The 14,724-nt window shown below is 36.4% G+C and overlaps 1 protein-coding gene across 2 annotated transcripts in view; it reads right to left on the bottom strand.

Annotated features, from left to right (window-relative positions):
- The window catches only part of LOC146393616 (CUB and sushi domain-containing protein 1-like), a 437,819-nt gene that overhangs the window by 48,128 nt on the left and 374,967 nt on the right, over positions 1–14,724 (bottom strand). For both annotated transcript variants that reach the window (XM_084931950.1, XM_084931959.1), the window contains exons 44-48: positions 12,825–13,013; positions 12,213–12,390; positions 6,032–6,177; positions 4,659–4,739; positions 1,834–1,947 (exon numbers count right to left, since the gene is read on the bottom strand). In XM_084931950.1, the coding sequence (XP_084788076.1) occupies positions 1,834–1,947; positions 4,659–4,739; positions 6,032–6,177; positions 12,213–12,390; positions 12,825–13,013 (708 nt within the window). The remainder of the gene's footprint in view (positions 1–1,833; positions 1,948–4,658; positions 4,740–6,031; positions 6,178–12,212; positions 12,391–12,824; positions 13,014–14,724) is intronic.

Raw genomic sequence — 14,724 nt, 5'->3', positions numbered from 1 at the left:
AGTTAAAGCAATCAAAAATGTAAAAAGAATTAAGAATAACAAATACAGCCTTGATTCTGGGTTTCCTTAATGGAAGCCCTTTGCTTTTTAACATACACAAAAAAGTGGAAATGCATGTAGTATGCAACTAATCTGTAGTGAAAAATGTTTTAGACTTGCTTTAGATGCGTGGTAGTCACGTAACAGTTTAAAAGGTTAGCATATGTGAAACCTAACAGCCGCATGCCCACTGATTCATCCTTTACAAATGGCCCATTTATTAGTCTTGAGCAAAATAACTGCAGAACTCTTTCAATTTTTCTGTATGTTGTTTGTTCCCTTAACAGGATTAAACACAAAAGGAGCACTAGATCCTCTAAGAGAGATTTTTATTAGAATTCCTGTTATAAGAATACTGCTTTCTTTTCTTTTTTTATATAGAGGAAAAGGAGTTTCACATGATGGAGAAAGCCATGTGTTTCTTTAACACTCGGCTATAGAAGGAAAGAAACTCATTTTCTCAAATAATAAAAATCAATATTTTTTTGTGTGTCTCATAGAATTACCAGTTGTCTTAGCAGAACTGAACATGTAACATTTTTTTTGAGGAATCTTTACTCACAAAACCAAACATGCCATTTGTTTGCAACAATGAACTACTGTGTTATGGAATTATTATGTCCATTGTTGGAATATATGAGAAACTGGCTAAAATAAAAAGCTGCTACATACTTTTTAGCTAATTTTCAGTTTCAATGCACAATCCTAAGACTCTTCTAGAGAGACTGACGGCATTAGCGTCAGTGTGGTTCAACTACAGCCTAACCATTAACATTTAAATACTTAAAATGTAAGTAACTTTGCCACAATGCTTCATATCAGTTAGATTTTTTTGAAAAGTTTTATTACTGTGAGACTGTGTTTCAATTAGTGATTTCCTGCATTAACCTACATGAAACATGTCAACTCTCTGAGAATGATGCTGAGCTTCTTTTATGCAGCTGGGTTATATGTTTTGACTCCAAATGTAATAATTACACAACAATAATTAAAGTTTTGGAGATGTGACTGGAGGAGCAACATGTCTTTTATGGAAGAGATATATTATAGATATATTATAGAAGCATAGAGACAGCAAGAGATACTAAGTTGCTCATTCTGATTCTTAACATACTTATACAATGCCAGTGGTTAATATTTCTGCTACTGCTAGCAATAGTAGTAGTAGTACTACTAGTACATAAAATAATGGGATAAATATAAGCAGTAATTAATTTTACACTTAAATAGGACTCATTTTCAAAACCATGACTCATTTTCAAGACTACGAAATAAAGGAAGCCACAACTGCCTTTAAACATCCATATAGGTTTAGTATTCACATGGGGTACCACTTAGAGCAGCTGCAGGATACATCCTGTGGCTGTGGATAGAAATTTGTCAACAAAATTGGGAGCCTAGAAAATGTGGGTGTTGACTAGGCAGGAATGATCTTGCAAAAAGACAGTTGAAGTTGAATAATGGAAAGCCAGGATCTGTCGATTCTGGAGCTTGTGGTGAATTACATGTCAGGATATCTCAGCTTTTGCTGTATTGATTTTGACTTCTTATTTTAATCTGTCCCTTGTCAGTGCATAGTAAATTCTCTTCCATAGGCAAAAAAAACCCAACAACAATAACGTCTGGTTTACTTTGTTTTTGACAATTCCTAAAATGTGCAGAAAGCGAAGAACTACCAACCATTTTAAAAACGTATATTCTGTTTACCATATACATGCTAACCTAAGAGAAACCAACTATACACTGAGGATAATAACATATTAGGATAGATCATTTCTGTAAAATATGCCTTACCTTGACATGTTGGGGGCGGGGTTTCAAAGAGCAAATGAGAGTTGAGTTTACACATAAGCTCTGCCTTTCCAAGCAGCGTGTATCCAGGTAAACAGCGATACTTCACAATATCACCTAAAATTGGAAAATTATATTATATAACATACATATATATAATTATAAATTCTGTTAATTTATTACACGAGGCAGGCAAAGAAAAGAAAACATTGACCATAAAATTTCAACTGATAGGTTCACAACTGTTTTTAAGAAACTACATTATTTGTAACCCCAATCTAAAGGATAATAATACGTACATAAAAGACTATATTAAATACTCTAAACAGACGCAATCGACTACTAATACAGATGACACACTGACTTTCTACAAATCTTTAAAATAATTGCCATGTATCTCTTTGTACATCTCTTCAAAGAAGAGCTTCTTATTTTGTTATTACTAAAATGACTAATGTTGGAAGACTAGTCAAAAATCGCCTTTTCCTGAAATGAGTACATATTTGCATCAAATGAAAAGTGCAGATTTTATGCCCTCCCGTTTCACTGGATTTCAAGAGGAGAGGATCGCTTTACAGAAAATAAGGAGTGATGAGAGAAGGAACAACAATTTTCACAATCAACAGCCCTCTAAATGGAGTGTATTACATTAAGGCTTGAAAGAGTCTATCTTTATGAACTCTGGGAAAAAACTCAGACATTTTATGATTTGTATTTTTTAAGAAGCGAGCACCAGATTAATGTTGCTTCTTTTGCCTTCCAAAGAAAAACAAGAAAGGGTTTCCATCTTAAAGTGTTGTAAATCTACCGGGTGATGTAATACATGCTTCGCACTTCCAGGAGACGTATAGTGCCTCACAGCATAAGACCAATTTAAAACAGAATAAACAAGCACATTATTTTCTTGAGAATGTTCAACAATTCTGGAATTTGGTAGCACATCAATAACAAAGCTAGTGCTCTCTCTAAGGAAATTCACTCTGGCAGGTTTTGTGAATGTAAAATTCACCTGCAGTCAAACAGTCTGAGAGGTTTAATATTTGTGCATATAATTACGCCAAACAAGCCCAAATTGGCTTCACTTGTGGTGGGCTCAGGTTTGGCACCTTTTTCATGTTGCTCTATACGGGGGAGGTATCAAGTATGACTATTATCACTGTTGCGTTTGTCTGCATCCTTTTAGGACTACTGCATTTACCTACAACTTTCAATCTGAAAATAAAAGCTGATAAAAAATAAAGTAAATGTCTTCATCATCCTTGAAATAAAATAATATGCTACCAGTGAATTATTAAAAGGTTAAAAAACTCAACAGATCATTCAAAAATCAAGAAACTTTTCTACATTCATAAAAGCTCGGATGTGAAAATCTACAAAAAAAAATTGTTTCATATTTTGCAAAAAGAGACTGGGTTCTATTTGCCACTGGCAAGGTGCATTGATCTGGCTGGCTTTTATGAAATGTGTGATTTTTTTTTTCTTTTTTCTTTTCTTTTTTTAAATTACAGCCCTGTTGATCTAAAAGGTCACCATGAGCAAGCTGCTTTTCACAAATCACACACACACAAAACAGGGCTGAGAGAAAAGAAAAAACTTGACAAGCAATCATTTATACCAAAATGCATGTTTATGAAAAGATTGATAGTAGTACATATAACAGGGTCCCGCCTAAAACACTATCATTTCTATGAAACATGGGGGAAAAAAGTTTGTTTATTTACAAAGGCCTGGAAAATTGCATATAAAATCAAGAGGCCTTTGTAAATAGCTTTATCCAAAACATGACCAGGTGTTTGCCTAAAAAAGTGACCTCCTTTTGTTACCTGACAGAAATGCCATTTCAGTGCAGATAAATGTCCAGTCAGCAAAGAACATATACACTGGCTAGTCGTTTTGTCTAAGCATGAGGGGCAGATTCTTGTCCATGTCCAACAAGGCTTTATGTGTGAGGTGGTCTACATTTTACATGACATTTGTGTGGTGGGAATATTCAAGTCTGCAGGTGCTTTGCCTGCTCTGGAACTGGCATTGACAACTTGTGACCAAGGAGAAGTCGGACTCCACTCTTCAAAGATATGCTACACCCTCTGGTTTGCATCTTTGCGGAGATCGACTCATACTACACCACGATGGATCTGAAGGATTGCTGGCTCAGATAAACTTTGTTTCACATTCCCCTGACCTCAACCCTATTGAACAGTTATGGCAAGCATCCGACAAGAAGTCCTTTGAACCAGGGGGTATCCAGTGAGACTGTCTTTCTAATACACTACTTGGCAATTGCAACAGTTTTAAAATATTATGTACAAAATAATTTTCTTTGCAAATGTGCCACTATTATTTTTATAATATTTGCTTCTAAGACACCGATACATAGAGGTACACTGAATGGATTTTATGAACAAGTGCTTCTGTACCACTAATAAAGCAAAAGAAAAAAAAAAAAATACCGTGACAGACAAGCATGGGCCTGCTATATTTAGATAATGCATTTGCAAAGTAATGTGGCAGATTAATGAAGTAATCAATCAGCAGAATAATGACCTACTACAAGCCTGATCAGGTAGTTTTTCATTTTGATCTTATGATGTACCACATTAGATAAGGCTGATGATCCTTTTTAATTCTGAAGAATGTAACAAACGATATAATTAAAAAAATCTTGCTAAATTAAGCAAATTTGTCATGCATGAATGCAGGTTCAGCCGACTTGTTATCAATAAAAGAGTTTTGCAGGTTATTCTGTTATAGTTGTTGTGTTTTTTGCAACTTTTAGCCAACATTTTTTCCCCGTATCAAAACCAATGATTATTAATCATGTCTATTACCTATTTGGAAGTCCTCATCTTCATAGATCATCTCTGCATTCTCCACAACAGGGGGAGGAGGGCATTTCTTAAGACGGTACGCTAAAGAGAAGAGATGATAAAAAGGGTTAACGTACTCACTATTGAGGAGTTGTCTTAAACACATTTACCTGGTGCAATATTACGAAAATCATGTTATTTTTCTCTTACTGTAGATCACTGCAGCACCTCTCCTTACACTTTGACCCCTGTCTAAAAATGAGACCTTGCCTATAAAAGGTAATAGGTAAGAAAACCTTATAATTTACCAGTATATGTTTAGTTTCTGTCAGCAAGATTACCAAGCTCAATTTCAAAAATCTTGGCAGAGCATTAAAGCTCCATGTAAGGGAATTCTAATTTGGATGCATATCTAGATCACTTTCTTAACAATCCTAGAATAGAGCATATGGTGAAAAGAAATAAGCAATTAGCCCGACTCTCAAATCTTCATAATCCAGAGTTCCAGAAGACTCTTGGTTTCAAGTGTGATTATCATCCAAACATATTTGGATCAAATTTTTTTTTACTTTTGCCTTTGTACTCTACCACTGTGGATTTTACATTGAACAATCAAGATGTCAATGACTTGCAGATGTTCAGCTTTAATTTGGGTTAAGTAAAGTACCACGGGCCACAACTTATTTTACAGTCAAATTACCTGTAATGCTATAAAATAACTGCCCTTATAACTGCCTGGATAGGACATGTTTTTATAAACTCCCCTGACAAAATGAAGATAGTGTATGAATATATTTTTTCCTTAGATCAAACTCTTAGATTTAGTTATAGGGTATTTGACTTTAAAATAAGTGTACTTTGTTGCTCAGAGGCTGGTCACATTTCACCAAAATGAAACTAGGGTTTCAAATGTCTTCCATACGTCTATCAATTTTTAAATCTACTATTCCAACTAGGGTCAAAGGGGACTATTCCATCAGATAATGGCTGAGAGGCAGGGTTCACCATGCACAGGTCACTCATTAATCATGGCTAGCAAACTGACAGAAAGCCATTTATGCTCATATGCATACCTAGTATATAGTCAATTTAGAATCACCCATTGCCTAACATGTATATCTTTGAACTGTTGGAGGAAAAGAAGAACCCACAGTCATGCCTTTGTTGAAGTAAAAACATAACATGAGATAGTAAACTAACACTATTTAAAAAATAATAATAATAATAGTAAGAAGTAATAGAAACTAATGAAAAAGAGTCAAATAAAGATGGCTCGGTACTTGTTTAATCTTGAAAGGCCTATGACTTAATGTTACGAAGCTATTCACTGTTAATTCTAAGACTACAACAAAATGTAGATAACATGTAGAAATAAGCCATTTGCTTTAAATTACCGTGGAAGTTCAGAATGAAGAAGCCTCCAGTTGAAAAGTCTGAATGAAAGCGAATCAGGACCTTCGGGCTAGTACTGTAGGCTGTCTCTAGTGCGGTGTTACCACTGAAAACTCCCAGCTGAGGACTGGACGTATCTGGGCCATCCCTAAATAGAAAGAGAGCAACAGTTGATGGGAAAGCTCAAGACATGGATACATTAAAAACCATTGACCGGCAAGAAGAGGAACCAAGTGTCACATTGCACATGCTGAAAGGTAACACAGTTTGAACTATGGTGAATTTGTTTCACTCCTTGTATTAATGATTCTTAATATAGCGCATGTGAAGTTCATATTCTATTCAAAATTCAAAATTTGTTGTTACGAAATCACATTTTTAGATGATTAGTAGTAGTAGGTAGTTTAGTTGTTTGTTTTGTATTCGGCTGCTAGAGCACTGACATGTCTGCAAAAATTGATCCACACCTCATCTCAATATATATATATTTATAAATGTAGGATTACCTACAAAAGTACATTTGTTGATTCCCATTGAAGAAAATACATTTTAGTGATGAATTTTTTAAAGGGCTACATCCAGTCAATATAAAAAAAATGTGTAATATGTCAACACTGTGTACATGTTTCTGCTGCATCTCCAAAGAAGGGCAAGGACTTAAAATCACCTATAAACTGTTATGAATTGCTGGTTGTAGTGTGATTTCCTTCTGCTGACTGCATTTAAACAAATGAAACAAAAAACAGAATTTGGTAATAACATAAAACATATGTGTCCGGAATGTCCACATTAGTCTACTAAAGTGGCTGCAAGAATATTTTTTTTCTTCTTTTCTTTGTTTTTATTGCCCATTTCAAACAAGTTCGTTGAACAAAACCCACAGATTAAAGGCTTAACTTCACTCATTAAATATTGAATGTTGTTGAAAGGTTACATTTTCTAACACTCCTAAATGCCCAGTTTTAGGTTTTTAATGAACATGCCATTGGATTAAACAAGGGTTTTAAAATTTTAATTCATGAAGAGTGCCTGGGATCTCTTGGCTCCTCAATAATTCAAGGTCTTCTGAAGGTGTTGGAGCTCATTTGGAAGATCAAAATGTGCTATATGGGTCATTTGAATTAAAACTGTTAGAATTTCTAGACTCTATTTTTACTCACTGAAAAACACACAAACCCAATAGCAATACCTTTCTTAGCCCAAAAGACATTTTCTCTCCTATTTATTAACACATGGATGTATTTCAGAGCTCTATTTATAATTAATAATCTAATAATCTAATCTAATAATCTAATTTATAATTGAAAAAGGGCAAAAAGTCTGAAACTGTAGAGAAAAAAGTTTTGCTAGTGACATTTAATTCGGTGAATCAAAAGAAAACTATACATCTATAAAAGTAATTTAATAAAGCTAGTAATGCAAAGTCAAATACTTATGAGAAAACCAACAAGACTTCTCCTGTGAAGAAGACCAAAAACCCCACTTGGTGTAACAACATGGTCGGGAACAAAGAATGAGAAGCTCTGCCTCATATTCTAGGTAAGCATTGCTTTTGGAAATGAAGGTTAAAAAATACAATAAATCAGATTTATTAAGAGTTTGCACTGTTCATCTGCTGTGCACTTTGTAATACATGTGACTGACAAAATTACAGTGCAGCCGAGAAAAGGATGGTATTGAGAAGATATGTAATTAGAGTGACAGGGGCTGACATGATTTAGCACCTAACAAATCCAAATGGCACATCAGATTTGGAGTCACTGGAGCTGGGCTGGAGCCTACCCCAGCTGTCACTGTGGGGAAAGGTAGGGTACACCTTGGACAGCACACAGGCCACCCGTCCATTGCAGGGCTAACACAGAAAGACAGACAGCCACGCATGCTCACATTCAAACACATGCATGCCTTTGGACTGTGGAAGGCAAGCAAGCACAGGGATTCTATCCCAAGGGCTTTCTTACTGCGAGGTGACAGTGTTAATCACTGCACCCCTCCATCAATCATCACTCATCCATCATTCTGCACCTCTGCATCGTATTAGTAAGAAATAAATACAGGAGCCAGGACCAGTGCCAGGACCAGTTTGGCTAATGAGAGTACGGTGGCTATTACTCTGTTTTTGTTTGGCTTCATTTAGAGAGTAGGCAGTTACTGTTCCAAAAATATCAACCTAGTTACAATGTGCGGCCAAATATGTCTTCTATCAATTTGAGGTGGGGAAAAAAGGAGAAACAAACAGCTCGACAAATTAATTGTAATGTGGCTTGATTACACTGAATAAAGGCATGTGGCTCCAGAAGACATTAGACATTTGTCATTGTGCATGATGATTAGATGTGGGTAGATGAAGCACTTGTGGATATTCAAACCATCAAAGCTTCATTTTTTCATGGTTATGTTTTTCACAAACCATACTTGTTCGTCTTCAAAGGCACACGAAGCATAATAATACACGGGAAGAATTTTACACATGATGATGAACAGAAGAGGGAGGTAATGTAATATTTGTGCATAATCATATTATAGCTATTTCAGCATAATTTCAAAATAAGTTTAAATAACTCATTTTCGATTGATGTTGGGGTTGTTACCCAAAAAAGGTAATTTATTACACATTACTCATAACTTAAAAGTAATACAGTACATTACTTAATTGCTTAAGTACTGTAAAATGGCCTTGCCACATAATTACCAGCAATATAAACCTATAGGCCACACTCCTACACAACAGCACAAATCCCTTCCCTAATATGGACACATACACGATCTTACTTTTAGGTAAGGACAGAAAGCAGAAAACACAAAGCAAAAGTGAAAAACAGCCCAAACTTCAAAACAACTTCAAAGCGATCTCCACAGTGATTTTACTTTAGAAACATGAACAGGCAGAAACAGAGGCTGGAAGCCTGACTACTCATCTCTGCTTCTGACCTCCTGTTGACCTCCCTTTCCCATCATTTCGTCAACCGAGATTTGTTGTATGTAATGCGTTACTTTAATCTCATTACATTTTTCAGTAATTACTGTAAGATGTTACCATACTAAATTCTGTAATTACATTACAGTTACAATCATGTCGACACTTGCGTTACAATGGTTCCTCAGTTATCTGCACGCCAGGCAGATAGAAAAGAAAACAGAAAAACCTCAAAAGTTTTTTTTGTTGTAAAGTGGAATGTGCATCCAGGACTGAAACGACCCCCTTCTAACAGAACGTCTGCTCTTTGCAAGCGTGTGCACAGACAACATGCTAATGCAAAGCTAGGCCAAGAATCCAGACTGATGTTAAAGCAGATGTTGCATGCTGACTCCAGCCCAGCAGCCACACCCTGATCTTCAGAATACTTTCAATCAAAGGGCAGTTTGGAAAGGAGCTGTTTTGTGGTGAGTGCATTTTACAGTTTAGGATATCTGGAGATTCCAGGTGCAAAATGATGATTACATTCTGAAGCCACGTTATTATCTTAGTCTTTCTAGATATCATTTCAGTTTATAACATTTCAGACGTTATAACATTTCAGAATCCACTTTCCCCCCCGAGCATATCAAAATATTGCATTGATATTGATTGAATGCTGATAATGTATAATTATTATTCTGAGCTGAGAATAAAATCTGAATTATTTACAGACATTATTCTAAATTTCATTCTCATCCACCACTGGGATATATTGAATGTGACACAAAGCATCTAAAATACATAAAATATTGCCAGTATTATTATTTTTTAAAGTATTTAAAGAAATACTGCTTTTTTTTTATTGAGTGTCCAGCACCATTAACTACTGTACTGTGTTACTCTGATGTTAGATCTGATGCCCACTGTTAGCAGTGGTATTTGGCAAACAGCCAAACACAACAAGTGGAAGACCACAGAGGCTGTTTGGCTTTAGTCCCTGACATCTGGATGCAGCTGCTGTCACATAAACCCCAGGGGTGTACAGGACAGAAACCAGCAAACACGGATCACTGCGATATGATGCAAACACACCAAGATAAAGAGCATTCAAAAGACATTTGTAACAAGTTTGAGTAATGACAGGCCAAAACAGGGGAAAAGGAAATCAGCGTGACCGCAAAGAGCAGCCAGTAGTAATTAACGATCACATCAGTACAAGTGCATTCTGGGGGTTTTTGTGCGTAACAGGTAGATCTCTGACTTAACTATAAATGCAACTGGTGATTGTGAGCTTCTACTAACGGCAGCAATTTGTTGCTCAGTCTGAATCAAAGAAACGTTCTGTGAATGCGCCACTCCCAAGTCCAATTTTGGCCATTTCATTAGCATTTATGCTATACTATTTACTACGTAAAAAAGGACATTTTTTGAAAGCCCTTTCATTTTCAGTACAGTAATTTATTTTAAACTGAGAGCAAGTTTGTTTTTTCATATTTAGCGTGACCTGTTTTCAGACTGAACTTCCAAAATTAACCTTTGCAACTTTCATATTAAATTTAAACTATTTTTCCAGTCAACTTCTTATTAACCCAGCAGCACAAACAGTGTCTTATTCCACTTTCTGTCCGACTGAATTAGAGCATCCAAATAGTCCCAAATCATTAAAAAACCTGTGGCTGTGATCTTATGCTCTTATGAGTTCAATTAGATAACGTCAGTTATCCTGTTTTAATAACAGTTCACCGCTGATGCATATAATTAAAAGTATTTCAAATACAAACTCCATCATTAAAGAAAAAATTCAGCAGGCCTGAGTTCATATACTAAATTTAATGTAGTCTGGTAATTCACTGTAAAACCCACTGTTCCTGTTAAATCGCTTCAATTTTCCACATGAAAAGCATATTCGTTTTGTCTGGTTAAGTCGAAAAGTCAAAAAGAATATTAAGGAAGAAACATTTTTATAAGAGGATGTTTGAAGTGATAAGTATTAATGCCAGTAGACTCTATTTACATGCATATAATGCAGTAGACCTTTGGATTAGGTGCTCTTAAGCTGTCTAAGACCCTGGAAGGTAGATAGCATCCCACTGGGTATGAGAAAAGCACTGTGCTCCTCAGTGTCAGCCCCAGGTCACTTCCAAATATATTCATGTGTCTGAGATATAGCTACATTGAGCTATTATGTGTGAACTAATCTCACATAACCGAGTTCTTTTGGTTCCCTACAATCTATGAATGTGATTTTATAATTTTGTTCCCTGTGAAATGTGCCAAAAACACATAAATCACTGAAATCAATTTGCAACTGCAAAATAATTCAACATAACGCCTCTCCATAGCAGAATCCAAGATTGAAAGCGAGTAGTCACCCACTGTAAATGTATTACTTTCCCACCGCCTACATTTCTGATGCTTGCTCCCTAGAGCTTGACTCGACTCTAGAGCCTGAAATGTAAAGCCTGACCTCACCTAAGCACCAAGTATAGCTAAAACCAAAATCTGCTGGATCTTAATTTTCTTCCTCTTAAATCTACTGTTATTATTCAGGAAAATTAATGCATATTAGGTGAAATTTTCTCTTGACCCAGGCGCTTCAGATCCAGCTGAGTCTTGTTAGATTTGTGAACCCAGCTCTGCCACTCTTTTCATTACATTTCCCACTCCCAACTGAATCTCATGATTACTTCCAGAGTTCCCGAGCCCTCTCTGAGTCTGCGTATGGCCTTGGTACTGAGTTAGATTGAATTGGTCAGTGGTCCCATTGTAAATGCATTGCTCTCATACACCCCGTATTACACTTACCTCCACACTGAATCCTATTATTACTGCTGAAGAGTCTGCGTATGCATTACATAGCACAGTGTATGTGTGCGTATGTACTTTATTATCTAGGTTGTAGTGTATGGTCTCTGCATATGAACATATACGATAAAGTTTATGTATAATTAACGTTAGAGAAAAGAGAAAAGTAAAAATGAATAAAAGATTATCAATACCAGGGATAAAATTCAATATATAGCCCCAAAATATGAGGAGAATGTGTGAATGTGTGTGAGACAGACAACTGAATGCATAATCTTAGTAAAAGTTGATACATTTTTGGTGTATTCTCATTAACGTGCAGAGAGTAGACAGAGTGAAACTACACTCAAGACTTACCCATCAATGATTCAATCCCTGCATGCATGAGACATTAAATAACACTTCTTCATTTCTGCGTGTGCAGTATATGTCTGCGTGTGTTTTTATGAATATTAAGCCATAACTGTACCCAGACTTACCAGACAGCAATGTAATCGGTGACGGGTTCTGTCTGCAGTAAGGTAAAATTTATATAAACTCCATGTCCGTGGGGAACAGTGATGAGCCAGCTGCAATCTTGGGAGTTTGGATATTCATTTGGGTACTGAGGTGAGTAGATGGTCCCATTTTCAGCTGTGACATTATAGCCACAAGGAGCTGTAAAAAGCAGAATTATAACATAATTTTCACTTTTTCTAAAATGCTAAAAAACTGAAGTCAAGAATGACTGCTGAACAGCAAACACTGAGGAATGTAATTAATAGTCTGGGACAAGAAGCGACAGAAGTGACAGAATAATAATTTTACAAATAATTTATCCAGTAAATGTTCCAAGTGACATAAGTGATTTACTAATTAATTGTTTACAATGTCAACTTGTGATACAGGTGAAAGAAAATTTTTTTTTTCATTTTCTAAATGTCTACATTAGAAATTGCAACTGCTTGTTTAGTAAGGGTGTAACAACATGAAATAAACTTTCTACTATACGACCTCCACATTTTAAATACATCTTTATTTTTAAAACCAATTTAAAAGTATTTATATTTTCCAAAATACTAATATATCAAGAAGCTATGACTTATTCTTACCCTCACATCGTGGAAATGGGTGGTTCCACTTCCGGTTGATACCATGCAGGCATGTTAGCACTGTGTGTCCGATCAAAACATAACCAGGGTAGCACTGAAAAGTTATAGATTGCCCAGCGCTGTAATCATTGTTGATGATGTCACCGTTTGCAAAAGGAAATGGATCATGGCAGTTTTGAAGTTGGTAGCCTACAGATAGAGATAAGAGATATATGTGAGGTAGGTAGAGATATGTGAAGCTGGGGAAGAAAAAAGTAATTTATTTTTCCAAGTTTCTTACATTTTTAAAATTTTCTGTCTATCGGTAATGGATTTGAGGTAAACTGAAAAGAATCTCTGACCCACAGAGACAACAAGTAATAGCTAATGCAGCAACATCAATAGATGTGATCTCCTCCTACACAGTTATCGGGCAAAGGTATACACGGGATGCTAGCACTTGCCTGAGGAAATGTCAGTACCACAGGTATATTTAGGGCAGTTCTCACTCTGCGTGAGTGTCATGGCAAGTCAAGCTCCTTCATTAAATGTGCCGCTGACAGAGAGCAGAGGTGGCTGATATCGGAATCCCAATTGTTACAAAAGGCTAGAGAGAAAGGCAGCACCTAAAAACACTAGAACAAGCATTCAGCACCTGGTCAATACAAATTGTGTCTGCTGCACTAGACAGCATCCACAATGCAGATTGTGCAAAATGCTCTTGGGTGTGGTCTATGCTGGTAGCAGCAGGCTGTAAAAGGTAGGAAAGAATGGCTTAACATGCATTTGAGGTGCAGGATGTGCACAGTGCAAGACCTCAAGTCCAAGCAGGACATGCAACAAATAATACAGCTGATCCTAGCTAAACAAAAGCTAATAAGGTTAACAGATCATTGCAGAAATAGAACAGAAGAGAAAGAAAGATGTGATAGACGCAGAGTTCTCATAAGAGAGCAACAATGAGATGAGTGAATATGAAAGGATATGACACCACAGAAATTCATGGAGGTAATAAAGAACTATGGTGATTGTGGAAAATGAAGGCCAAAAGATGTGCACTTGGAAGGAGTATTACTCGCAGCAATGAAACTACAGCCAAGAATGTGGTTCCAGCAGATTCCCAGGGCAACATTTAAACTTTCTATGTACAAAAGTGTACTTAAAAGGTGCAGCAATGTCAGCGTGCCAAAACCTAAAACTGGAATAAGAACTCCCTCAAGCTTTTATAAGCAACATTTGAGTTGAAATGTGTGTGTATGTACTCACACTGATTTTTTGGCATAGAGTGCTTATCCAACTTAGCTTTTAATAATTTGCTTGCAGCTATTAAGCCTTTTTAACTGTAAACATGTTATGCCCTTGAATACAAAACCAGACTGTGTACGTAATATTGAGAAAGCATGCACCGAGGTTGGAGGTGGTGTTGTCTGCATTGCATCTTCTCATCAAAGAACTGTTAAAAAAAGCATCTGGTTCAACTCCACGTGAGGAGGCTTGTCTGCATCCTCTACGAACAACAGCGGGATAACAGTGATACTGACTGCAGTGCTAGAGGACTTACCATTCCAAATCGGAGGAAAAAAGGGAACTCACATTCATGCGCACATGATTTGTGAGTTTGCTTATTTGAAATTGAATAAGCCTTGTTCTAGTTATGCTGGCATATAGGCCCACAGTGCATCTCTTGTGTCTTTGAAGTGAAGCACTTAGGGCTACAAGTAAAGCCTGCTGGACAAGATGCCAGTCTCTCACAGGGGCTTACTAACAATCCATCATTTTTAATGATGAGAGGAAAGCCATGAGGTTATTTAAGTCTTTAGCATGACTCATTCATGGATCAAAGCTCAAAACCTCATAGCAATACTTTCTTTCTTGGAGTTGTGAAAGCTTTGCAGTGTGGCTACTAGGTTTGGGATATTAA

The sequence above is a fragment of the Perissodus microlepis genome, chromosome 1, assembly GCF_051167445.1.
Source record: "Perissodus microlepis isolate ML-2025 ecotype Zambia chromosome 1, ASM5116744v1, whole genome shotgun sequence".
In the NCBI taxonomy this organism is placed as follows: Eukaryota; Metazoa; Chordata; class Actinopteri; order Cichliformes; family Cichlidae; genus Perissodus; species Perissodus microlepis.
The sequence above is the reverse complement of the archived record's forward strand: the minus strand, read 5'-3'. Positions and strand labels throughout refer to the sequence as shown.